Source organism: Gouania willdenowi, chromosome 12 (genome assembly GCF_900634775.1).
Source record: "Gouania willdenowi chromosome 12, fGouWil2.1, whole genome shotgun sequence".
Lineage (NCBI taxonomy): Eukaryota > Metazoa > Chordata > Actinopteri > Blenniiformes > Gobiesocidae > Gouania > Gouania willdenowi.
The window spans coordinates 3787643-3814007 of record NC_041055.1 but is presented as its reverse complement, the minus strand read 5'-3'; the positions used below and the strand labels follow the sequence as shown (position 1 = coordinate 3814007).

General features: G+C 43.6%; 1 protein-coding gene and 1 pseudogene across 2 annotated transcripts; both read right to left on the bottom strand.

The window, feature by feature from the left end:
* Nucleotides 1-1254: 1254 nt before the first annotated feature.
* Nucleotides 1255-18549, bottom strand: LOC114473141 (multidrug resistance-associated protein 1-like; annotated as a pseudogene).
* A 1511-nt stretch (nucleotides 18550-20060) lies between these two features.
* Nucleotides 20061-26209, bottom strand: prpf4 (pre-mRNA splicing tri-snRNP complex factor PRPF4). Of its 2 annotated transcripts, none has more exons than XM_028462559.1 (15): nucleotides 26131-26209; nucleotides 25502-25673; nucleotides 24629-24815; nucleotides 24485-24566; nucleotides 24331-24410; nucleotides 24144-24237; nucleotides 23847-23941; nucleotides 23709-23767; nucleotides 22469-22592; nucleotides 22305-22394; nucleotides 22104-22226; nucleotides 21913-22020; nucleotides 21715-21833; nucleotides 20303-20409; nucleotides 20061-20218 (listed from the first exon to the last, which is right to left on the bottom strand). In XM_028462559.1, the coding sequence occupies exons 2-15, from the start codon at nucleotides 25656-25658 to the stop codon at nucleotides 20132-20134; spliced, it is 1512 nt and encodes a 503-aa protein (XP_028318360.1). In that variant the 5' UTR covers nucleotides 25659-25673; nucleotides 26131-26209; the 3' UTR covers nucleotides 20061-20131. The 2 variants fall into 2 exon arrangements, with proteins under 2 accessions (XP_028318360.1, XP_028318361.1); XM_028462560.1 differs by lacking the exon at nucleotides 26131-26209 and adding an exon at nucleotides 25758-26124.
* Nucleotides 26210-26365: the final 156 nt, after the last annotated feature.

Here is a 26365-nt window from a genome sequence, read left to right as displayed (position 1 = left end):
AATCAATAAATACATCTTTCAGATGAAACAGTTAAATAAATGTAAGTAGTCAATAGTTTTTACAGCTTTGGGGTTTAATGAAGGCCATATAGGTTCTGTGTATTGTTGTAACTCTAATAGAAATAGTTAAGTACATTTACATTTATGAATTTGGAATTTTTGCTATGATGATCAACAGGTTAATTATGTAGTATTCTTCCTTTTTTGGAGTTTCAAACGTGCAACATGCCTGTTGTCTCCTACATCTCCTTCTCCTTGTTTCTAATGGTCGCTTTGACCCTCACACACGCTCCTGATCTTATAGTTTTACAGCAAATATCACCACAGAGCAAACTGCTTCATCTGATTAAATCATACACACTATTTTCCTCATATAAATGCAAATAAGAAAACAATCTCCAACTTGGGGTAAGAGTCCTTCTGTGGGTACAGAAGCAAATTGCAGGAGGTACTTGGAAACATTGATCAATCAACTTAAAAAATAGCAGGGAAATATTTTCAGTTTCTTTTTAGGCTTTTTTTTTTTTTTTTTTTAAGACAAATTTACCTCAAACTGACAATAATATTGTTCCAAAATGTTTTGTTTAGTTATCATATGAATATTTTAAGGTTTTTTAAAAACAAAAACAGAGAAAGAAATCTGCTTCTATATGAAGAACTGCTTCCTGTACGTCCAAGTGACATACTGTATTTGTTTTGTTCTTACTAGTGATGTTTTCCCTGACTTTGTTCTTTGTTTCTTTTATGTTGTTTTACTGATTTGTAATCTTGCAATTTGTCAATAAAATTTGATAAAAAAATAAATAAAAATGAAGCACATAAGCCTCGCCTTCATTCACAAGCTTATGCATGTTGGATCTATTCATGCACGGTGTGCGTGTCAGGAGTCTGGATGGGAGAATACGCATATAGGAGATTCATGCATAACTGCAGGCACATAAGGAAAAGCCAACTCAACACAAACAGGAGAAAAAAACTGTTCATTAAGCTCAAAATTGCACAAATAAAGTCTGAGTTTAATAACTCTACTGTGTTATTTGACAAAAACTGCATTAATATAAGAAACCTATTTGAGTGACGGCCATAAATCAGTGTTTAACCCCAAAAAACGGAGTATGCAGTGGACACTGAAGACAACGAGACGTTTAATTAAATTAAACAACATTTGATTACAGTAGGACAACACACTGACAGTTAAACCAAGGGACAGGTTCACTGGGTCTTTGTCCAGTAGCCCCGCCCACTGAAGTGTCCTCAGATAAGCCCCGCCTCTACACACATCTGATGGAAACGTCCCTGAAGAACGAGCAGCTGAGACGGACTGTCCACCTCCAAGATCTGACCACGGTCCATTACCACCACTCTGAGACACAGACAGACAGTCAGTTATGCCAAAGACAGATAGACAGATGGACACAGACAGACAGATGGACATGGACAGACACAGACACAGACACAGACAGAGGCACAGACACAGACACAGACAGAGGCACAGACAGACAAAGACAGACAGAGGCACCTGCTGTAGTCCATGATGGTGTGTAGACGGTGTGCGATGGTGAGGACAGTGCAGTCCTTAAAATGAGAGCGGATGGTGGACTGGATTAACTGATCTGTCTTCAGGTCCACAGCAGCTGTGGCTTCATCCAGAACCAGAATCCTGGTTCTCCTCAGCAGAGCCCGAGCCAGACACAGGAGCTGCCTCTGACCCACACTACACACCGATACACACACACATACAAGTGTCAAAGTACAATTTAGATATTGTAACGGTTCTAGATGTAATGGTTCTGGGTGTGATGGTTCTAGGTGCAATGGTTCTAGATGTAATGATTCTAGGTGTGATGGTTGTAGGTCTGTTGTTTCTGGGTGTGATGGTTCTAGATGTAATGGTTCTGAGTGTGATGGTTCTAGGTGTAAAGGTTCTAGATGTAATGATTCTAGGTGTGATGGTTGTAGGTCTGTTGTTTCTGGGTGTGATGGTTCTAGATGTAATGGTTCTGAGTGTGATGGTTCTAGGTGTAATGGTTCTAGATGTAATGATTCTAGGTGTGATGGTTGTAGGTCTGTTGTTTCTGGGTGTGATGGTTCTAGATGTAATGGTTCTGAGTGTGATGGTTCTAGGTGTAAAGGTTCTAGATGTAATGATTCTAGGTGTGATGGTTGTAGGTCTGTTGTTTCTGGGTGTGATGGTTCTAGATGTAATGGTTCTGAGTGTGATGGTTCGAGGTGTAATGGTTCTAAATCAGGGGTGGCCAACTCCAGTCCTCGAGAGTCATTCCTGAGACTTTTAGATGTGTCCCTGCTCCAACACACCTGGTTGAAACTAATGTGTTGTCATCAAGCTCTACTGAAGCAATGATAACGAGCCTTTCATTTGATTCAGGTGTGTTGGAGAAGGGACACATCTAAAAGTCTCAGGAATCCGGCTCTCGAGGACTGGAGTTGGCCACCCCTGTTCTAGATGTAATGGTCCTATGTGTGTTGGTTGTAGGTCTGATGGTTCTGGGTGTGATGGTTCTGCATGGAATGGTTCTAGATGTAATGGTTTTGGGTGTGATGCTTCTAGATAGTAAGTAAGTAAGTAATGTATATTTCTATAGCACCTTTCACAGACAGAGGTCACAAAGTGCTTTACATATCAGCTCATTCACAAACATTCAAACACCACTGGGACAGTACTGGGACTGAGATGTAATAGTTCTAGGTGTGATAGCTCTAGATGTATTGGTTCTCGGTGTGATAGTTCTAGATGTGATAGTTCTAGATGTGGTGGTTCTAGATGTGATGGTTCTAGATGTGATGGCTCTAGATGTGATAGTTCTGGGTGCAATGGTTCTGGGTATGATGGTTTTAGATGTGAAGATTCTTGATGTGATGGTTCTGGATATGATGGTACTGGGTGTGATGGTTCTGGTTCTACCTTAGGTTCTGGCCTCCTTCGGAGCACTGGTGGCTCAGTTTTTGAGGCAGTGCAGACACGAAGCTGCTCAGGTTTACCAGGTCCAGAGCTTTCCACAGTTCTTCATCAGGACTCGCCTCAAATGGGTCCAAATTCATCCTCAGAGACCCTGAAAACAGCACTGGCTCCTGGACACAAAGTCAGGGACCCAAATGTGAAAGGGACAAGCTCTGTTGTTCTCCACAGTCTTAGTATTCATCTCAGACTGTCTTCAAAACCATCCTTTATGTCCCTGTTCTTTAGTCATTCCGTCAGACATTTCAGATGCTATGTTTGTTTGGGACTAACCTGAGGAATGATGGTGATTCTGGATCTGAGGTCATGAAGTCCAATCGTAGAGATGTCAATTCCATCGATGAGGATCCGTCCACTGGCTGACTCCAGGATCCTGAAGATTGCCAGTACTAGGGAGGATTTTCCAGCTCCAGTCCTCCCGACAATCCCGACCTGTTGGAGCGAGCCCAACGCAGTTCAGACCAAGTTCTGTATCTGAGGTTTATGTGTGTTCACACCTTTTCTCGGTCCTGGATGTCAATGCAGATGTCTCTCAAAGCCCAGTCCAAACCTTTGCGGTACTGCAGTCCATAGTTATCAAAATGGATGGTTCCTGTATGGGGCCAGGATGCCGGGGGGGCGTGGCCTTCCAGAGTCCATGGTGCCTAAGGACGAGCCAGAAAGCATCACCTTGGCCCTCATTTATCAACTTTGCGTAAAAACGGGTCTACATTTGAGTTCACATTTGGTCGTACGACAGGACTCATGACACATTCGTATCTGACCAATCCCAGCTTACAAATGATCGGGTGTTGATAAATGCGGCAGCGGCGGCCTGTTTCGGAGGCCCCGCCCACTGTGGTTGAACAAGAAAATAAACTTTTCCAAGATGAAAATTGGCATCTTCACATCTGAGGTGGAGCAAAACAAAGATGTGCTTTTTGTACATGTGAAAACTGGACTTAAAGAAGCGCATTTAAACACTCTGTGGAAGAGGATCAGCTACTGAGGAGGAGACGTCTGCCCCCCCGTGTGCACTGAGAACAACTGCACAACAGAGATCCTGGAGACACACACAGATATGACGTTTATATATAACCGCATGTTTTATGCAATAAATATCACATTAAAAGAAATTAACGATTAATACGCTTAAAAAAAAAAAAAAACAAGGCTTAAAAATGACTAAATGTTGTCCCTTGTCTGTCTTTATTATGCCTTCAGTCATTTTTCCTTATAATTCATCACATGACTGATTACTGCAGCGCATTTGTAAACGTTTAAGGAACTATTTACACTAAAAAGCATGAATGAGGTCCGTACCAACGGTTGATAAATGAGTGCCATTATCTTCACCTGCAGCTTAAGGTGCAAGTCAGACTCACCTCTTTGGGCGTGCGCTCATACTCTTTGACTCGCTCCACAGACACAATGTTGTTCTCCACATCAGTCCAGGATCGGACAATCCAGCTCAGGACGCCAGTCACCTGCAGTGAGTGTGAAAGTGCCAATCCCACCACGCCTGGGCTCAGCTCCCCACGGCCGCGTACACACAGGATCGCAGCAGCCAAAACCAACAGGTTCCCCAAGAACTCCAGGTTGACAGCAAGCCATCTGACGAGGTCCAGAGAAGAAAAATTTCAAACCACAAGGACCTCTCATTTCTGACTAACCAATCACAGGCCTCTGTGTGAACCTGGTGGCTACGAAGCGAGGAAAGTACGCCTCTTGGTTGCAGTCAATGTGGCGGTCTGCCTGCTGAATAAAACGGCGCTGCTCGCCGAAGGCCCGGATCACGCTGGCGCCTTGGACAGACTCGTTGAAGTGACTGTAAATTGGAGAACGGCTCACAGCCTCCAGACGGCGAAGCTGACATGAGGACGCCACGTAGAAGCTCTGTGTGAGGGAGAAGATACTGAGAAGAAACGGAGATCATAATAACACTAATAATAATAAATGGTAAATGGTAAATGGTAAATGGACTTGATTTATATAGCGCTTTATCCCCACACTGAAGCAGTCTCAAAGCGCTTTACATATCAGCTCATTCACCCAATCACTCTCACATTCACACACCAGTGGGACAGGACTGCCATGCAAGGCGCTAGTCGACCACTGGGAGCAACTTAGGGTTCAGTGTCTTGCCCAAGGACACTTCGACACTTAGTACTGGGATCAAACCCCCAACCTCTGGATCAGAAGACAACCCTCTACCACCTGAGCCACGGTCACCCAATAATGGTTTGAATTTATATAGCGCTTTTTTCAAAGAGACTCAAAGCACATTATGGAAGTTACGGAAACCATTATTCATTCACACCAGTCAGTCATACCAGTGGTGATACAGAAGCGTGGCTGCCATTTCGTGCCTACGGCCCCTCTGACCACAACCACCACCAACATTCATGCACAATTCATACCCAGTGATACGAGGCAATGTGGGTAAAATGCCTTGCCCAAGGACACAACGACAATGAATTGGATAGAGCAGGATTCGAATTCCCAACCCTTCGGTTATTGGACGACCCACTCTACCACTGAGCCACGGTCGCCCCAAGATCACAGAGGGCTTTGCTCACAGTTCTTACCTGGATGAAGGCGTAGATGCAGGAGAGGGGGAGGAGCACCAGCCCAGAGAAGGGCGTGGCCAGCAGCACGATGATGCAGACCTCCAGCAGCTTGAACAGATAACTCAGCATCATCTTCAGACCTTCAGGAATCATGCAGTCTATGGCGTCCACCTCCTTGGAGAATCGGTTCAGCAGGTTCCCACTGGGAGTGGCCTCAAAGAAGGACATCGGTGAGTGCAATACAGAGGTCAGGAGGTCGGCGTGAAGCTGCCGAGACGCCACAATCCCGCCCAAAGAAATGGCCAGCGTGGTACCAAACAGGGTCACGCCTGAAACACCAGCAAGACAGTCAGCATCCAGCAAACCGGACCAGAACCAGGACCCTGGACTCCCGGCCTCTCACCCACCCTGTGTGAAACCAAGTGCAGCGAACACGCTCAGCCTGAGCAGGTGGTCCGGCTGCGTCCCATTGGTCGGCACCTCATCCGCCCACAGGCTCAGCCAATAGCTGTAAGCCAAAGACGCGGACTGCTGGAAGGCACAGAGGAAGACGATGGTCATGATGAAGACCACACCCACTGTGCTGAAGTAAGAGCGGTACATGTCTAGCTTCACCTGGAGACAGACAAACAGAGAGATTGTGAGTTAATGAAATCAAGCAAGTTAATGAAATCAAGCTTTGACCAATCAGTGGCTGTATATTTTGAGTTGGGGGTGGGGCATGATGCCAAATGAGCCAATCAGAGGAGAGCTGAAGTTAAAGAGAACCTGTAGTGAGTTTGACATGCAGTTCCATCAAATATCAAATACCAGATTAGAGCTTTATAGGGAAACTTCTGCATCGATGCTCAACCAATCAGAACAATAGTAGGGTGGGGTTGGGGGGTCTTACTGTCCCCAGTCCTCCCAGTCTGCTATTTTACTGGATGGTCTCTGTGTCACTGGTTACCAGTATAACCAGTCTGTGACACACACGCACACACACACACACACACACACACACACACACACACACACACACACATGCACACACACACACACACACACACACACACACACACACACACACACACACACACACACACACACACACACACGCACACACACACACACACACACACACACACAGACACACAGACACACACTCTGCCTGTGTGTGCTTGGTCGGCCTGTGTCAGTTTTCCTGCGTCCTCAGCTTCAAAATCCTCTAAATCTTCTATCAGCTGCACACTCGCATTGCTCACGTCGCAGCTGTAACACACACACACACACACAGACACACACATGCACATACATAGGTCATTGAGTAGAAAGCAAGGTCTGAATTTTTCTTCTTCTCTTGCTATGTATGAGCTCTGTGTTCACGTGTATGTGTGTGTTTGTGTGTGTGTGTGTGTGTGTGTGTGCGTGTGTGTGTGTGTGTGTGTGTGTGTGTGTGTGTGTGTGTGTGTGTGTGCGTGTGTGTGTGTGTGTGTGTGTGTGTGTGTGTGTGTGTGTGTGTACCTGATCAGCTGTTCTTGAGACAAATCAAGAGAAAACTCTGTGAAACTGAGACGAGACACAGATCTCCTGCTTCCTGCGAACAGAAACACATAGGGTTTCCTTAGGTGTCTAGTCCTAGTTCTGATCCTAGTTCTGGTTCTGGCTCTGGTCCTAGTTCTGATCCTGGTTCTGGTCCTTACCTCTGTCCCGGAGGTTGTTCTCTCGACGCTGCGTTCCGGTGAAGCTGTGGATGAGTTTGGCAAAGGTGCCGCGTCGTTCCATCAGGTCCATATATGAGCCCATCTCAGAGATCCTCCCATCCTCCATCACCAGAACCAGGTCTGCCTTGGACAGGAAGCCCAGTCCGTGAGTCACCAGGACGCGCGTCTAAAAGAACACATGCTCATCAACAACCAGGACTGATCTGAAGAGCCCCGCGGACCCTTTAATGGAACGGTTCTGGTGCAAATTCTCACCTTGTTCTTAAGCAGTCCTCTGGGTCCGATGACCCGCTCAAAGATATGCTGTCCCACCTGAGCATCCACAGCTGACAGAGGGTCGTCCAGCAAGTACACATCGGACCTCCTGTAGACGGCCCGGGCGAGGCTGACTCGCTGCCTCTGGCCCCCAGACAGGTTCAGACCCTGAGACCAGAAACACCTCAGAACCAGAAATGAACAGTTCACCAACAGAAGCTTTGTTTACTTGTTAGTAAACCCAATCCCAGTCTGGAATTTCAGTCTGAAGGAAAGCACATCTCCTCGGTGGACAGAGCGCATTGTACCTTCTCTCCGATCTCCGTGTTCTCCCCGGCTGGCAGCAGATCCAAATCGGGCAGGAGTGTGCACGCATCCAGAACTCTGTGATACCAGCCCTCTTTCTTCTCTGCCCCAAACAGAATGTTGTCCTTCAGGGATGCGTTCTGGATCCAAGCCTGCTGAGGAACGTAGGCCACTGAGCCCTGGGGAACATCAGAGAACATCAGGAGACCATACGTGGAGTTTGCAGGAGGCAGGGGGAGCATTACAGTTACATTACAGTTTTCTGAAATTCAATCAAAAAAATACAATTCTTAATATAATGTACATAATATACAAATATCTTAAGTGCCATTTAACAGTGTATATTACTGCTAGTTTCATGTCACAGATATTAGTTCTACCTCAGGTGTGTAGTATAAGATTTCAGTGAAATTGTCCCAAACTTTTTAGACTTTAGGTTGGTTTTTCTTCTGTTGCGCAATTCTTTTTCACAATGTAGATGATGAAGCGACACTGTGCCTAGCAGTTCATGTACGGTACTGTAGCAAAAATGCAACAGAAAGCGACCGCCAGCCTGATTTCATCGTGAATTTACAACATTAAACAACACGTTGACGTCAACATTATCAATTATGTTGCAAATATTTTTTTCATTTTTGTATAAGTTACACATACAGGTATTGTGGTAGCTGCAAATCTCGAGACGGTCTATATATTTAACAATTTTTTTTCTTTTGCCCCCCCGGCAAGAATCTCAAACTCTGTATATGAAGGAGGACATCTCCTCTCTGAACCTTCTTCACCTCCACAAACACGGTTCCGCACACAAGCTCCATCTCTCCCAACATGGCCGACAACAATGACGACTTCCCGGAGCCGACGTGGCCAACTACGGCCACCAGCGTTCCCTTCTTTACTTCCACGTTTATGCCCTGCAGAGAGGGAGGTCCACCATTGGACCAAGAGAAGGCCCCGCCATCTATGGCCACACCCACTCCACCTGAAGACAGAGTCAGCTGATTAAAGCTCTTATTTTGAAGTCTGCTGACTTCTTTTACCTGTACTTAGGGTGGAGCGCTCCACGTTGTCCGTCTTTAGCTCGTCGTGATTCAGGAACAACCAAAGTCTCCGGAGTGAAACCACGGCCTGAAACACACCAGCAGCCACCTTCATGAGAACACCAGGAGAACCACAAGAACCAGCCCCTCAATTGGCTCCCAAAAACATGTCGACCAATAGAATCGCTTAGACCACGATAAAACCGAAGCGCAAAATTCAAATCATTGGATTTCGGTGGTGCTGGCCGCTCTGGCCCCACTGCAGTATATGTTATTCTCGTTTGTCAACTTTTTTTTTTGTAACCTCCAAGTGTTCTTTCATTAGAAATTTTAAATAAGCTTGCGCGTCCCAGAGATAAAATCACCTACCCTAGCGTTAACAGGAAGTTTAGTAAGTAGCACAATGGAAAATTTCTGAAAATCTCTGAAATGTCAGCATGACGTGTTTTCGTGAGTTTTATGGATCAAAAGAGCACATGTTGATATTCTACTTGATCACTAGTCATACTCAACCATCCCATGATGCATTGCGAGTGGAATTTAAAACTGTTGAACACTCAAAATAAAAGCATCTCTTCTTGTCTTCCATTAGCTTTTTAACTCTTTTGTAAATAGGATTCTTGTTTTTAAGTTAACCAGAAGTTTAGTCAGTAGCACAATGGAGGGTCTTTGAAAATCTCTGAAATGTCTGCGTGAGATGTGTTTACGTGAGTTTTATGGCTCAAATGAGCACATGCTGATATTCTACTTGGTCACTTTCTCACTTCAAATGTGTTCAGAACTTTCAAAGGTGGAGAATCAACAGAGATATTTATCCTCAGTGTGAACAAGGTTTTTGTCGTTGTAGGTTCTTGGGAAACTTGGAAGTATACTTCAGTGGGAACGCTCACCATCCTAATCATACCAATAGTATAGAGTAGACAGTATTTACTCATTGAGTGTGTAGTGTATAGTACGTTAGTGTGCGATTTCGAATACAGCCATTGTTTATGATTTTAACCTTTGTGACGTCTTCAAACAAGGACTTTGATTGGTTGGAGGTCAGCTGTTTGGAGGAAGCAGAGCCTTGAGCTCACCTGTAAGGCAGTACTCAGGGCAAAGGGCAGCTGGCTCAGAGGAGTCTTCAGGATGTTGATGAGGGTGATGGAGACGAAGATCTTCTGAGCGTCCAGAACATTGTTGTCATCGGTGAGAACATAGACGCTGAACACAGAGAGAGCCACCTAACACAGAGAAGAACACCTTGGTTTCCATTGATCTAATGATCTGGTAGAGGTCATGTGATGGTCTCACCAGAAAGGGGGAGGAGCTAAAGGAGGCCAAAGACACTGATTGGAGGATCTGGGAGCTCTTGAGCGCGCTCAGCTCTCCATCTCTGAGCACCTCCACCTTCTTCAGAAACGCCTCCTCCCAGCAGAACAACTTCAGGATCTTCATCCCCCCAAAGATCTCGTTCATCATCTGGATCCTCCCGTCAGTGAACCCCAGCTGCACCTCCTGTGAACGTAGCCAATCACAGCCTTCTGAGGACCTGAGGGAGGACACCCTCAGCCAGGTTTTGGCTCAATTATAATAGTAATAATTCTATTCTGTCCTCAATCTTCAACCATTCAACCTTTAAAATGTTCATCTATCTGTTCACTTTCAGCTAAAACCTTCCACTCATTTCAACCTTTTTCAACTTGCTAGATCAATGCTAATTGAAAAATGTAAATGACCCCAACCCTGTCCTCAGCCCTATCTGAGGACCTGAAGGAGGACAACACACCTGCAGCCTGCTCCTCATCTTGGCGATGATAGCGTTCAGAGGGAAGATCAGAAGCACAGCTGAGACGCCGGCCAGAGAAGGCGGGCCTAAGAGCTGTGGACCAATCAGCACACAGCAGCTCACCAACAGGGTTTCTCAGCCCGCTTGTGTTTGTGATGTTTGTTCACCTGCCACAGGAAGTAGAAGCACAGAGCGATCTCCAGCGGCGCCACCCACATGCTGTTGAAGTAAACTACAAAGTCCATGAGTTTCTGAGCATCCACAGACACCAGGCTGATGATCTCTCCCACGGTGCAGTGCTGCTGGGCCGAGCTGCTCAAAACCAAACTCTGAGGATCAAAGGATCAAAGCTGCGTTAGACTGAGGCAGTGATGGACCTCCTGAAGGTCAGACCTCAGAGGTGGACAACGACAGTGTCCAGGACTACCAAGCTCTTCCTATAACCACGCTAACTTCAGCATTAATCCTGTAACTTACAGGATTAATCTTAAAGATAAATCACCATGGCAACTGATGCTGAATGGAGTAGGTTTTGTTCTGGATAATAATAATACATCAATTTTATATAGTGCTTTTTTGGACACTGAAAGTCGCTTTACAGAATTAAGAGATTATTCTTTCACTCCACACTTAGTGGTGGTAAGCTACTATTCTAGCCACAGCTGCCCGAGGGCAGACTGACGTACGCAAGGCTGCCATAGTGCGCCATCGGCCCCTCCGACCACCACCAACACTCACTCACACACTACATTCATACTAGACAATGTAGGTGAAGTGCCTTGCCCAAGGACACAATGACAAATACCAGTGGGGTGACTGTCACCCCACTGTGGCACTTGGGATTCTCAGTGATCTCCATCCAACTACAAACCAGGGCCAGACCTGCTTAGCTTCCGAGATCTAACGAGATCAGGCAATGACAGGCGAGAGCAGGATTACTATTGCAACAACACATCATCAGTACGGTAAAACTAACCTGTCTCACGACGCTCCGCCCCCATATTAAAACTGTCTGGCTGTGTTATAAATATCAAATGCCGTACTATTCACAATAACCTAGTAAAGTAAAGTATAGTATATACTGTCTACTATATACTATAAGTATGATTAGGATGATGAGCATTCCCACTGAAGTATACTACCAATTTGGAACCTACAACAACAAAAACCTTGTTCACACTGAGGATAAATATCTCAGTTGATTCTCCAACTTTGAAAGTTCTGAAAACATTTGAAGTGAGAAAGTGACCAAGTAGAATATCAACATGTGCTCATTTGATCCATAAAACTCACGTAAACACATTTCATGCTGATGTTTCAGAGATTTTCGAAGACCCTCCATTGTGCTACTGACAAAACTTCTGGTTACCTTCAAAACAAGAGCCCTATTTACAAAAGAGTTAAAAAACTAATGAACGACAAGAAGAGATGCTTTTATTTTGACTAATTTTTACGTTCCACTCGCAATGCATCATGGGATGGTTGAGTATGACTAGTGTGCCCAGTACATATCCGGGTATTTCTCGAGTATTTAATCTTTTCATACTATCTAATGTGAATGCACTTACATACTCATTTTGACGTCAGACTTAGCATGAGTAGTACATTAGTATGACATTTAAAACACGGCCTCTGATCAGAGAACTACAGAAGCAGGTGGGAGGAGCCAGCAGAGAAGATTGAAGGTGTTCCTACAGGAGGAGAAAGGACAGAGACTTGGAGGCGGAATGATGAATAAGAAGAGATTGTAAAGATGGAGAACCTGCCCAGCGAGGATGACCAGAGCATGTGCGGAGAAAAGAGCAAACATGTGACATCAGCGAGCTGCCTCTGATAGGCCAGCTGACAGGAAGTGTGCTGAGCTGTGCTGTACTTTTACTGACCTTCCTGTAGACCAGGCCCATGACGGCGGTCTTCACCCGCATTCCCACGGTGAAACAGTGAAACATGTAGTGATGATTCAGCAGCGACTGTAGACACGACAGCACAAAGAGCAGCACCGCAAACAGCACGCCATTCCACAACACCGCCTCTCTGTCTGCCACAAAGTCCAGCAGCAGGCTGACAAGCACAGAGCAAAGAGAAAACAACAACTACAGTAAACAATAAGAGTAAACAACTACAAAAACAAGAGTTAACAAGTGTAAACAATGACAAGAGTAAACAACAACAAGAACAACAAGAGTAAACAATGACAACAGTAAACAACAACAACATCACAAACAGTAAAAAACAACAGTAAACAATGACAGGAAACAACAAGCGTAAACAACAGCTCTGATTTACTCCGGTTTTCTGTTTCTTGAAGAAGGATAACTACATCCTGGAGACGGTTTCCATGGTAAAGGAGTGTGTGAAACAGACATCTACTGACTAATCAGCTCTCAGCCTCAGGGAGGGGGCGGAGCTAATAGTCAGGGCTCTGTACGTGATTAATCCCACCTGTTGTATATTCCAGTATAAACTGCGATCATTGGGGACCTGAGAGCTGCAACATCAGTTACTATGGCAACACAGCCTAGGTAAACACAGAGTCAGCTTCTCTTGGTCCCGGGGACTCACTGCAGCACTTGTGGGACGGCAAACATGACGGCGTCATGCAGGAGGAGGCACAGCGTCCCACACAGGAAGTACGGCCCAAAGCTCCGCCCCAAAGCACCAACAATGGAGAAGTGATGGCCATGATTGGTTGGAGGCTCTGCGAGCAGCTGAGTCTTCTCTGATGGAAACCAAGCTCCATGATGGTCAGACCGAGACCTGTGGAGACATGCCGTTACCGTCACCATGGCAACAGGTTTCAGTGAACACAGATCTCCACATTACATTGTTGTGTATCAATAGAAACAATCTTTGTCATTCATTGGACCATACAACAATGTTGTGGAGAAGTGTGGAGAGCATCGCCATGGTTACCCAGTGGCATGAACAAAACAACATTATTGTCATGGAGACAATCATTCACTCCCATCAGCACCAGTTGACCATGTTACAAGAGCCGTGAGGAGAGAGGGATCCTATTGGTTAGAGGTCAGCTGACTGACGTGTGTGTGAATGTGAAATGATGATGTCACCTCTGAGAGCAGATCTTCTCCAGGTCGTCCATAATGCGTTTGGAGGAGTCATCCTCTCTCAGACTCCACAGATCTGCAGCCTGCAGGGGGCGCCGGTAACCCCGCACTACCAAACTGACCAATGAGAGCACGGTTACTATGAAGCTGGATTTCCTCATATAGCGCTAACTTCATTGTGTTCTGTTCTACCATGCTGGCTAAGTTCTCACCAGGTAAATCACCATGGTAACTGATGGTGAACAGCTAACCTGGTCCAGAGCAGGTTAAGTTCTGTTAAATGATCAGTGAGTTTTAAAGCCACACCTCCTGACCAATCAGTTGTTCTTATCAGAAAATGGGCGTGTCCTCTCACTAATTTGTGGATCGGATGCTGACAGCAGATTTAATCCTTCCATTCTATAGAAACATGTGATGGACTGACCTACAGTCCGCTGATGGAGGCTGTGACGACCCAAAGGAGAAAAGATGGTTTTGTTTTTGAAGTGGTTCATTATTAATTTTCTGCTCAGATTGATCGAACATGGCTAACCATCACAACAAGTGAGATGTATCATATTGGTATATATTTGTATAATTATTATTTATGTTATTATTAATATTATCTATCCTACTATGTTTTCTAGTACTGTAATGTGTGTGTATCTGATCCTTATTTTTAACAGTCTTTTACTTAATTATACACTTATTTATTCTTTTTTTTTTTTTAATCAATTTTTTTTATTAATTTTCAAACAACAACAAAATTACACACCAACATAAACATACCAACATAAACATACACAAGTCCAAGGCAACAAGAACACTACATGATGAAACTGAAAGAAGGGATGACTTAAGTTCTTTAATTGTACTGTCCCACATATTGGTGGTGCCCACCTTAGCACCATGCATCCGTGCCGTGGAGAGCTCCAGGTAAGCAATGTCAATAAATGTCATGACCCACTGCCGACGAGACAGAAAGTGAGGGGGCTTCCACCTTGTGGCGACACTTATTTATTCTGTATTCTTTCTCTCGTCTTTGTTAACATTTTTATTCTTTTATTTGTGATTTTTTTTCTGTGGCTGTAACAAAAGCAATTTCGTCCTGGGATCAATAAAGGAATTCTGATTCTGATTCTGATAAAGGTCAAAGTGTTTGTCACAAACAAGAATCCACTTATTACATTAAAAAACAGTCGTTTATTAAAACAGATTCTGACTATGAATGACTTCTATTTGTTTACCAAAAGATTCTATGAAGGGTTGGGTTTTTTCTTAAACTGAAACAGATATTTGGTTTTAGAATTCATGAGAACAGCAATTTTTTTTTTTGTATAGACTCCACCCACAATGAGGGGAGAACCCATCTGTGATGTAATGATGGTGAACTTTTATCATCTGATAAATTCTTGTAAAATCTCTCCAGTTTCCACATGAACTCAGTCTGCCTGCATTCATTCCTTCCTGCTTTTTCTGCTTCACCAGTGTTACAATTGGCATGGATTATGATTTTAATAATTCTTCCTTGTTAACAATAATCATCTATTCATCCATGCTAGCATAGGCTGCTCTGCAGGGTTTCTACATGTTTGTGATTGGTCGGAAGCTGCTGACTCCACCCCTTTTATGTGAGCGCACTGATCCAGGTTGAAAACCCCTTTTTAAGTGTTGGTGACCAGATTCATAGTACAGCTGTTCACATTGTTTATTGTGTGTTGGTGTTGAGTCGTTGAATGTTTACCTACTGAACCAGAAGAAGAAAAACCTGGAGAGAAATGAGGCTTCTTCCTCTGGACACACATTCTGGAACACACAAATGAAACAATGTGAACAAACACACAAACAACTCACACACACAGAGTGGAGAACAAAAGAATAAACATTTGGCACTCTGCTGTGTGGGTGGAGCCTCCTTACCTGAGGGGGCGTGGTCTTGGTGCTGCGGTGGTCAGAGAAGCAGCTGAGGATGAGTTGAATAAGTTGGAGTAAAGACCAGAAGAAGAGAGCGACTGTTCTCACAGGGTCAGCTGACACGCCCTGCAACGGTCAAAGGTAAGGACACACGTGAGAGGACACACCCACTCATGTTTTGGTCTTTATTAACAACGTGTCCTCAGCGTCCTCACTCGTCTGGTGTGAGACGTGGTTGTCCAAAGATTTCAGAACATGTGAAAGACCTTCACACTCACGTGTTGGTTCACACGCACGCATGAAGTCACACACACGCCACACCTCACACAGTGTCCTCACACAGAGGGACAGAATGACCTCACACAGACAGACGGAATGTCTTCACACAGACAGACAGAATGACCTCACACAGACAGACAGAATGACCTCACACAGACAGTGTCCTCACACAGACAGAATGACCTCACACAGACAGACAGCGTGTCCTCACAGACAGAATGTCTTCACACAGACAGACAGAGTGTCCTCAGTCAGTACAGGTGACACACGGTCCTCCCTAACGCTCCCTTCAAACGAGGACAAGGACAGACAGTGTTACCCATAATGGAACATGAAACAGACTGGCCTCTATCTGATGATGTTTAGCGTTAGCATGTCCTGCAAAATCATGGCTGAGGTTGTCATGGAGATGTGAGTGTTAGACCTGTCTCAGCATGTGCTGAACTTCCTCCTTCAGAGGAAACAATGAGCAGAGAAACATCAACGTCCAGAACAGGAAGAGCAGGACGGACGAACGGGTTCCCCTCCTCCTCTCCACCTGCATCAGAACCACGGCCAGAACCTACACAAAGAAACACAGCTGAGTTACCATTATGAACTGGTGTGTTACCACTATGAGCTGGTGTGCTACCACTATGAACTGGTGTGTTACCACTATGAGCTGGTGTGTTACCACTATGAGCTGGTGTGTTACCACTATGAGCTGGTGTGTTACCACTATGAGCTGGTGTGTTACCAGTACCAACAGTGTGTTACCACTATGAGCTGGTGTGTTACCAGTACCAACAGTGTGTTACCACTATGAGCTAGTGTGTTACCACTATGAGCTGGTGTGTTACCAGTACCAACAGTGTGTTACCACTATGAGCTGGTGTGTTACCACTATGAGCTGGTGTGTTACCACTATGAGCTGGTGTGTTACCAGTACCAACAGTGTGTTACCACTATGAGCTGGTGTGTTACCAGTTCCAACAGTGTGTTACCACTATGAGCTAGTGTGTTACCACTATGAGCTGGTGTGTTACCAGTACCAACAGTGTGTTACCACTATGAGCTAGTGTGTTACCACTATGAGCTGGTGTGTTACCACTATGAGCTGGTGTGTTACCAGTACCAACAGTGTGTTACCAGTACCAACAGTGTGTTACCACTATGAGCTAGTGTGTTACCACTATGAGCTGGTGTGTTACCAGTACCAACAGTGTGTTACCACTATGAGCTGGTGTGTTACCAGTACCAACAGTGTGTTACCAGTACCAACAGTGTGTTACCAGTGTGAGGCAGCGGATGCTTGGACTGAGAAGCAGGAGCAGATTTTTCTGAACTTCTTCGTTTTTCTTCACCAGTAAATAAAAAACCTCCAACAGACCAAAGGAAGCCAGACTGAGTCCCAGCAGCTGCAACACACACACAAAACTACTGACACACAAACTACTGACGCACAAACTACTGACTCACAAATTACAGACGCACAAACTACTGACTCACAAACTACTGACTCACAAACTACTGACTCACAAACTACAGATACACAAACTACAGACACACAAACGACTGACTCACAAACTCCTGATGCACAAACAACTACAGACACACAAACTCCTGATGCACAAACAACTACAGACACACAAACTACAGGCACACTAACTACTGACACACTAACTACTGATGCACAAACTGCTGACACACAAACTACAGACACACACAGTGTTGACTGAAAGATAACAGACTGAGCCCCAGCAGCTGCTCTACAGACAGACAGACAGACAGACACAGACCGTCTTGCAGCAGCAGAGCCTGGACACAGGGATCCCATGCTGCTGTTGTTTTCCCACTGTGAGGTAGAGGAGGTAGAAAGGACAGCAGCTCCACAGAAACACACACGGACTCCAGACCAACACAGTCTGCTGGAAACACTGGGACTGTCCTGGTTCAGATGAAGACCACGTCAGGTTCCAGTCCTAGTTACACACATTCAATACCAGAGGTGGAAATAATGGATTATGACAAGTATTCACGATACTGTAATTGAGTTGCTTTCATGGGTACTTGTACTTTCTTTTAGTCCATTTCTAAATCAGTAATTTGACCGTTACTGAGTAAAATACATATTTTTTGTTTTAAAATGATCAACGGACATTGTGAAACTACAACAAATTAAATGTAAAGAGCCTTAAATGGAGGTTATTTCCTCAGAGCATCACAAGAAGAAGAACTAACTACTGCTACTTACTGTATGTGGACTGAAGTGAAGTGCATCTTTCTGACATATTTGCATTTAAACATAGGAAAAGCGACAATATCATAATGCAATGTATTAGAAATTACACAAAACTCTGCACAATTTTGTTTTGATTTTCAAATTGAATTAATTGCCTTTGTGGAAAATAAATTACAGTAAGTTCCAATTATGCAAGATTTGGTCTCTTCCTTTATAAGTTTATACATGAGATGTTTACTGTACGCAAGGGATCTGTGGCAAGATTTATTACCAAATATAAACATGGGGAGTGAAAGTAACTAGCAACTTTTACTTTGAGCACTATTTAATTGAGCTACTTTTTACTTGTACTTCAGTAGGATATACTGTATCAGTACTCTATACACCTCTGTTAATTACACAATAAACACACAACAATGAAGTCAGATTAAAGTCAGCTGCTGGACTCACCCACACATGGTCCAAAGCACTGCACAGATCCTCCATCACTGCTGCTCCACATGCTGTCAATGTGTGAGTCTACTTTTAGTCTACGACACCCATGTGAGAAACACACACACGGTGACACACACCTCACAATGACTGGAAGCATGAGAAAGTAAAGATCAGCAGTGAATAACACACATACAGTACTAGGGGTGTACATTGCAATGAATCTGACAATACAATATATCTCAATATATCCCAATACTAAACAATACAATTTACATTGAAATATCAATAATTAGAAATTTCACCTTCACAAGTATAAAATGATATGACATTTTTTTAAAACTTGCGAGAACAAGTAAATAATAACTAACTGTACCAATATCAATAACAAGTGGTATGTTCAGCAAACTGTCACATTACACTTTTAAAATCTTTTATTAGATTCTGATAAGTTCTTAAATTCCAAAATAAATAAATAAAGTAACCACATAAATCTATAAAAGTGCCCAGTATGATGTAGTTTAACGAGGGCTGATGTGGTTCACTGACATCTAGTGACCGGGCGTTTCCGGCTGTGCAAACATGTACTACATGAATGTTAGTGCTATTAAATGTTTTTTTAAAGCAATGTTTCTCAAACGTGGGTACGCGATGGCACTACACGGGGTACTAGAGAGAGGGAGGAAAATTAACAAATAAAAGCATTAAAAATATGAGGTTTTATAATGTTTATTTTTAGTTAAAAATGATGATCATACTAAATATTACCAGCAACTTACATAACGACAACAAAAACACACAAAATAAGAGAAAAAATATACTGAATAATAAAAAGAACAGGCAAAAACAAAATAACACCAACACCAAGAGGGAAAAATACTCACTATTACAAGCAACACACGAAACGACAACAAAGACACTAAATGAGAGAAAAATACACACGATCACGACAAAAACAACACAAACATACAAACGACACCAAAAACACACACAGAGTGAGAATAATTTAAAAAAAATTACACTGAATAATAAAAAGAACAAAACATCAAAATGTTAATAAAAATGATCTTGATTAGAACATGAACTGAAAATAAATTCTGTTTCATTCCAGTTATTTACATGAGATTCTTTAAAACGTGGGTTCTCATTCATTCATTCCATCATATGCTCAATAGTGGGTTTTTCATAGAATTATGAGCAAAATGTAGTAGTTGAACATAGGGATGGGGTGGGTGGGGGGGGTACTTGCATTCAAAAATATGAGAAAGAGGGTAAAAGACCCAAAAAAGTTTGAGAACTGCTGATTTAAAAAAAAAAATCTCTTTTTTGGATTGATACGATAATCGCGTGGTGAAATATTGCGATAAATAGAAGAAACTAATTTAACACACATATAACATACACACAAAGTCTTTAAGTGAGTCAGAGCTCCTGTAGAAGCTGAGAGGATTGAAAACTATCTCCAAACCAGGGAACGTTCAAGAGGAAGCACAAAAAACAACCTCCAGGACCCGACGGAGTCACATGACGAACACTAAGCTCTGACATCACTAAAAACCCACAAAAACAACACAAAGTATACAAATAACTTTATTACAGCAAATCATTCCAAACAGTTAAATCACAGTGACATCACAGTGACATCACTCAGACAGCCACAGTTTGAAGGTCCGGTCGTATGAACAGGTTGCGATCAGTTTCCCGTCTGGAGAAACGTCCACGCCCATCACCTGAGAACCAATCAGAACACAGCTTAGACACGCCCAAGTAATCAGCAGCAGAACCAGCCAATGAGAGCGCAGCAGCGTTCCTACCTTTCCCACATGTCCCGCCAACGTCTTCAGAGGCAACCAATCAGGATGGCTCCACACCTTGGAGGTGTTGTCATAGGCTCCGGTCAACAGGAAGTGACCGTCGGTGGCTGAAATGAACACAATAAACACACAAACAACACAATAAACACACAATCAAGACATCCGTTTTTCATCATGTTTTTTTATACTGTGTTAGAAAAACAGAGAAGCCAGTAGTAGTGCACAATAGTGACAATTAGGGATGTTCCTATACAACTTTTTCAATTTCAATACCTTGAGTATTGGCCGATATTGATATCGATCCAATACGTTATCAGCACAAATCATACATACTTTTATTACTTATTTTATAGTGTGGAATGTTAGAAAAGTTTTGATCATGTGATGTTACTCAGAGAACAATAGTCAGCAACAGTAGGGATGAGAAAAACTGAGTCATTTATTATTAATCAATTGGTGACAGACATTTTAACCCTCAACATAAAATCGACAGTATTCTACAATTCAATAAATATAATATATATCAGAGATTTTAGATAAAATCCGTTTTCTGGCTGATATCGGACCAATATCCAGTATCAATATTGGATTGGGACACCCCTACTGACAATATGCACCAGCTTAGATATTTTATTTTAACTAGATTTATATTTCAGAGAGTGAAAGTATAGAAATACAATTGTTTAAGAATGCGTGTGGTTTTTGCATTTGAAAAAAAAAAAAAATTATATTTAAGCGTTTTCTTCCTCTGATTTTATTTATTGTTTTTTAATTGTGCAAAATTGATCAATAATTGTTTTTTTTCATTTTAATTTTTTTTTCCAGGCGACCTAACATGGGGTCACGGCTCCGAGGTTGAAAAACCCTGCTCTAAGGACTGCATTTAAAAAATAAATTCAAAACATTTTAATATTTTCAAATTTGATCATTACTAGACATTTCAGACGGCACCATTTTATTTCCAGGCGACCCCACATGGGGTCACGACCCCAAAGTTGAATAACCCTGCACTATAGACCATGGGCCTGAGGTGTAGGAGGAGTTTGGTGAAACCATGGAGAGGTTGGGGGGGCGTGTGTGTAACTGCAGCAATCATCAACAGGATGCTGAGTTAAAGTGGAAGCAGGACATTTTCAAAATAAAGCATAGGAAGATTAATTAGATATCGTTTTGGAAACTTTTTTCTTTCTTTGTGGGACCAATTGGTTTATGGACCCTGAGCAGAGTTAGGGTGTCCTCCAGGTGTCGGTGGTGCTTCTTGTGGAGGGACAAATGTGGGTGGAGCTCCAAGTTCAAAATGGTCTGAAATGTTTTAACTTTCATTGACGATACACGCGTCAAGCACGTTGGACAATGTTTACGTACTGAGAGATTTCCTGGTAAAATAAACGTTACATAAAAATAAAACGTACGTTGGAAGCGGACGGACGACAGCAGGTTTTGGTGGGCGGGGACTGTGTACAGGCACTTCCTGTTCCTCAGCTCCCAAACCTTGCAGGTGTTATCACCACTTCCTGTGGCCAAATGATGCCTGAAAACACACAATACACACAGTCAACGCACACAGACACACAGACAGTGGGTGTGACGCTGCGCTCTGATTGGCTGACCCGTTGGGGGCGAACTGCAGGCTGTAGATCTCTCTCAGGTGTCCCTCCAGGAAAACCACACAGCGTCCCGTTCGTAAATCCCACACACGGCCAAACGCATCCAGGCCTCTGATTGGACGAGAGACAAAGGGGCGAGTCAGCTTAAGAGACGAGTGATTGGTCCAGAGAAACTTTGACTTCCTGTTTCTCACCCTGTGGCGACCAATGAGCCGTCAGGATGGAAGCTGAGGTCGTGAACTCCCAGACTGTGGCCTTCCTGGTGGAGGATCTCCTCCTGGACCTCAAGATCCCACAGACGCCACGAGCAGTCGTAGCTACGGCAACACACACACATACAACATGTAACACACAGAATGATCATCACATGAGAGTAATCTGATTACAATAGTTACCAGCTGGTTCCCAGGAAGCGTCCTGAAGGATGCCAAGACACTCGAGACACTCGCTCAGTGTGACCCTCAATATCTGCCACCGGCTCATCGCTATAGCAACAAGGAAACAATCAGTGAGTGATGGACGCTGTCTGTCTGTCTGTCTGTCTCTCTGTCTGTCTCACCTGTCCAGGTTCCAAAGTTTCACGGTTCCATCAGCAGCACATGATGCCAGGCTGACGTCTGATTGGCTGAGAGAGACTCCCACCCCTGGCCTGAAGACGACCGCTCCCACACTGGTGTTGTGTCCTTCATCCAATCAGATGACAGAAAGAAAGAACGAGGGGTGTTGGTAACCAGCTTCATAGTACAGCTGATCTGGTAATGTGAATGTTTAATTAAGTCAAGCTAACGGAGAGTTCAATCTTTCAGAATCTGGTGTCAGATTTCAGATAGTCAGGGTAGAAAATATTCTGTGGGTCTTTAAAATCAGTCAAAATGCTAAAAAACAGCTGGCACTGAATGAGTTAATGGACCTTAACACATTAGTAACATCACACGCCACAGACGTGCTCACATCATTACTAATGTTGTGTTGCTTAAGTTGTTTGGGTTTTTTTGTGCAAACAGTAGTTTTCTTTCTAACATTGTAGATGCAGAGCATTTAGTGAAAGTCACTGAGAGGTTGATCTGCATTAAAACATCTACTGACGTCTGTCGTAAAGTTCCCTGGATACAAACCTGTGGATAATATAAAGGGGAGATGACAATTTAAATGAATCCACTTTTAAGGCTTGATTGTTGTTTTATATTGTAATACAGTTTGATCAATAGACCACGTAACTTTGAATTTATGGTGACGCAGTGAATTATGACACCGCTCGTGGAAGCGATGGGTCACGGGTTCGCGTCCCGCTTCAGTCTTTTTTTATGACATATTTTTTGGACATTGAGATGACTCTGGCGACAATAATACATAAAAAATCAATATAAATTATTCGATATCAAACGGCATTTACTGTCTTAATATCCAGTGTAACAGGAGGGCTCTCTATGGAGACATCCTATGCTGCTGACACGTCTCCTCATTTTATTCATATTATTCACCACTCGTCACGTCACTGAAACGATAAAGTGATGAAGCGACCAAAAAGCGTGACTAATCACGGGTGATTTAAGCCACTATAGACACTGAAGGTACGTTCAGTATCGTACGCGTGCACATAAGTTACATACTCAGGGTTGATTGACCCACTTCATACCAGCTGTAATGGAATCCGATACCCAGAGTTTCCCATCGCTGGGTATGTTGACCCAGAGTTTATGGATAAACTCAGAGTTTGTTAAACCTCCTTTATGGAACACACCTCAGGGCTCAGCTTGAAGCACATCATCACAAACAAAAGTAAGGGAAGCCCCACCCACCTCTGAGTGTGCGAATCAGCTTACAGTCTGGCACCGACCACAGCTTACACAATCCACTCCTGTTGATGACATCACAGACCATCACATTACAACCTACTGACTGTGATGACACTGCTGATGATGCTGGTGCCAAATTACCAGGAGGCCGTGGCAAGCATGCTGGAGTCGGGGCTGAAATGGCAGAAGCTGATTGGCCGGTCGTCTCCGATCTGACTGCAGAAGTTGTTTAAATTCTGCAGAAGAAGAAAATTATTTTTGGTCAGCTTAGGCTCTGCCCTTTTATTTACTATTTCATGTGTTTCTGTAATAATTACTCTCAGACTGAGAGTCTGATTCTTATTAGTAATTATAGTAATATTGTAATGAATAATTAACCATTCATATCATTAATGATGTCATTTATTATCACATTATTAATTAATAGTTAATAGTTACTCTGAGGCCCTGGTGCAGCTCCTGCTGTCTGACAGTCCGTGATGGGTCGGGAGTTTCTTTTAAAGCTCGAGCAGCTTCCAGACGTTTGGTCGCCCTAAACAACCAATCACAGCAGAGGGGAGGAGCCAATGAAAACCAACGATTGGTCTGCGTAGTTTCCTGATTGGTCGGCTTGGGTCTAACTCACCGAGGCAGGGAGTATCTGGCCAACCAGAGTCGAGCTTCCTTCAAAGAGGCGGGACCTTCGTGATACCAGGTCTGCTGGCACTGTGATTGGTCGGAGGAGATCATGTGGTGTTCAGATGACTGTAGGGTTATCAATCATATCAAAATGAACTCACCTCGCCATGTGACCTCTTGGCTCGCTCCTCGTCCTTCCTCCTCAGAGCATCTGGACCAATCACAGAGAGGACGCCCCTCAACCTGAATATATAACAACCACGGTAAGTAAATGCGCATGCACACAGTTAGTCAGTCAGTCCCACCTTTCTCGGCGGTCAGCTGGTCCTTCTCCGAACAATGTGATTGGCTCTCCCAGCGCTCTAAGCCCCGCCTTCACCTCAGCATCATCGGTAGAGACAGTGATCTGACGAGCTCTACGACGCCGCTCAAACTCAGCCAGAGCCTCATGCTGACGTTCATTGACCCGCTCCTCAATCTCCAGGTACTCGCCTGTAAAGATAGATTACCATGACAACAGGTCAACATGACGACAGGCCGCCATGCTTCCATACTGCTGCTGAGCTGCTCACTTTGTTTTAAAAAATACTTGGATCGGACGAAAGTGGTTTCAGCGTTAAGTCCTGGTCCCACCTTGAGTCCGAACATGTGTAATATTAATAATATAAACACTGTTAAAACACTAATGATCTCTGGAATAACATTACAAACGCTGTTAGGTTGAAAATATCAACAGAGTGAACGAGATTGTTTACGTTTATGTCCCACTTGACCTATGACCCCCCCCCCCAGGTCGCACATGCGCTGTTCCAGAGTGTGAAAAGGCTTGTTCTTGCTTTCTTTTCTTCCTGCTTTTTCTCCAGCAACAGTGTTGTTTTTGGTCTGAATTATGGATTTTAATTCTTCATGCTTTTAAAGAATTGTTCCTTAATTGTGACAAAAGTCTGCACGGTTTCTCTGTTAGTGATTGGTCTGACGTTATCTCCACCTCTACACGTAGCCAGACTGAAATCACCTGGATTAAGTGAACATGTTTATATCTTACTTTGTAGTACAGCTTCCCTCTGACAGAGAATGTTTTATTGGGTGAAGCTAATGGAGAGATATACTTATCCAGCACCGTAGTGCATGCCCCTGAGCAGATGTTTGTTTGTTTACGTGAGCAGATGTTTGTTTACCTGAGGAGATGTTGATGTTGCCTGCTTCTATCCCCTCCTTCACGGCGTTGTTTCCTGTCGTCATGTTCAGACGCTGTCGTTCCTTCTCCTCCAGACTTCCATAGAACACTCGACCCTTCTTCGGGGCTGGCGCACCGCCGTCTGTGTCCGCCATCATTAGCTGAAGACGAACCTTCATCACCATGGAAACAGTCAAAGGTTTAACTGGTGTTCACCATCAGGATGAAGCAGAAGGTCCAGCCTGTGATGAACTCACTTTAATGGGATCATAAACAGTCTGACTTCACGTCTACACTCACTCATTCACATCCTGTGTTGTTCATGTGACTATTGGTTATATTTTAATCCTGTGTGTATCTGTGTCTGGTGTTTCACCTGCTATAGTGAATTACCTCTGATTCTGCAAAAGGTTTTTAAGTCTTGTTTTATTGTCAGGAGGATCTCAGGGTTCTGCTGGAGTGAAGGAATCAGTCAGTAACAGAGCCTCTGATTGGACGCACTCTGTTACGAGAAAAACAGCTTTTATAAACTGACCAGGAAGTTAACTAAGTCATCTGCTCCAAACTAACTAATAATCCGATCTCTCTCTGAGTTTTAATCCGATCAATGAAAAACGAACGTCAACTCACCGCGCGCCTCTAGAAACAGGTACTTTTTCTACTTCCGGGTCAGAGCTAAGCTTTTCCGGTGGAGTCGTTAGTTCTTCTTCTTTGGTGTTTATTGGCGGTTGGTGTCGTTAGCGCCACCCACTGGTTGTGAGTGAGAGCTGGAGTTAGACAACTTCATATTCACACTTTGTTCTGTCCTTTCAGTTATTTTATCTGTTCTGTAGATTTTTTTAAAATATATATATATTTACTTTAG

Excerpts from the sequence above, each read along its gene's own strand:
- prpf4 (XM_028462559.1), bottom strand. The coding sequence starts at position 25,658 with ATGATGGCGGACACAGACGGCGGTGCGCCAGCCCCGAAGAAGGGTCGA. Across the intron at positions 24,567-24,628 it reads CCAGCTGACCGCCGAGAAAG|GTTGAGGGGCGTCCTCTCTG; the intron begins GTGGGACTGACT and ends TTATATATTCAG. Across the intron at positions 22,021-22,103 it reads GGCTCATTGGTCGCCACAGG|AGGCCTGGATGCGTTTGGCC; the intron begins GTGAGAAACAGG and ends TCGTCCAATCAG.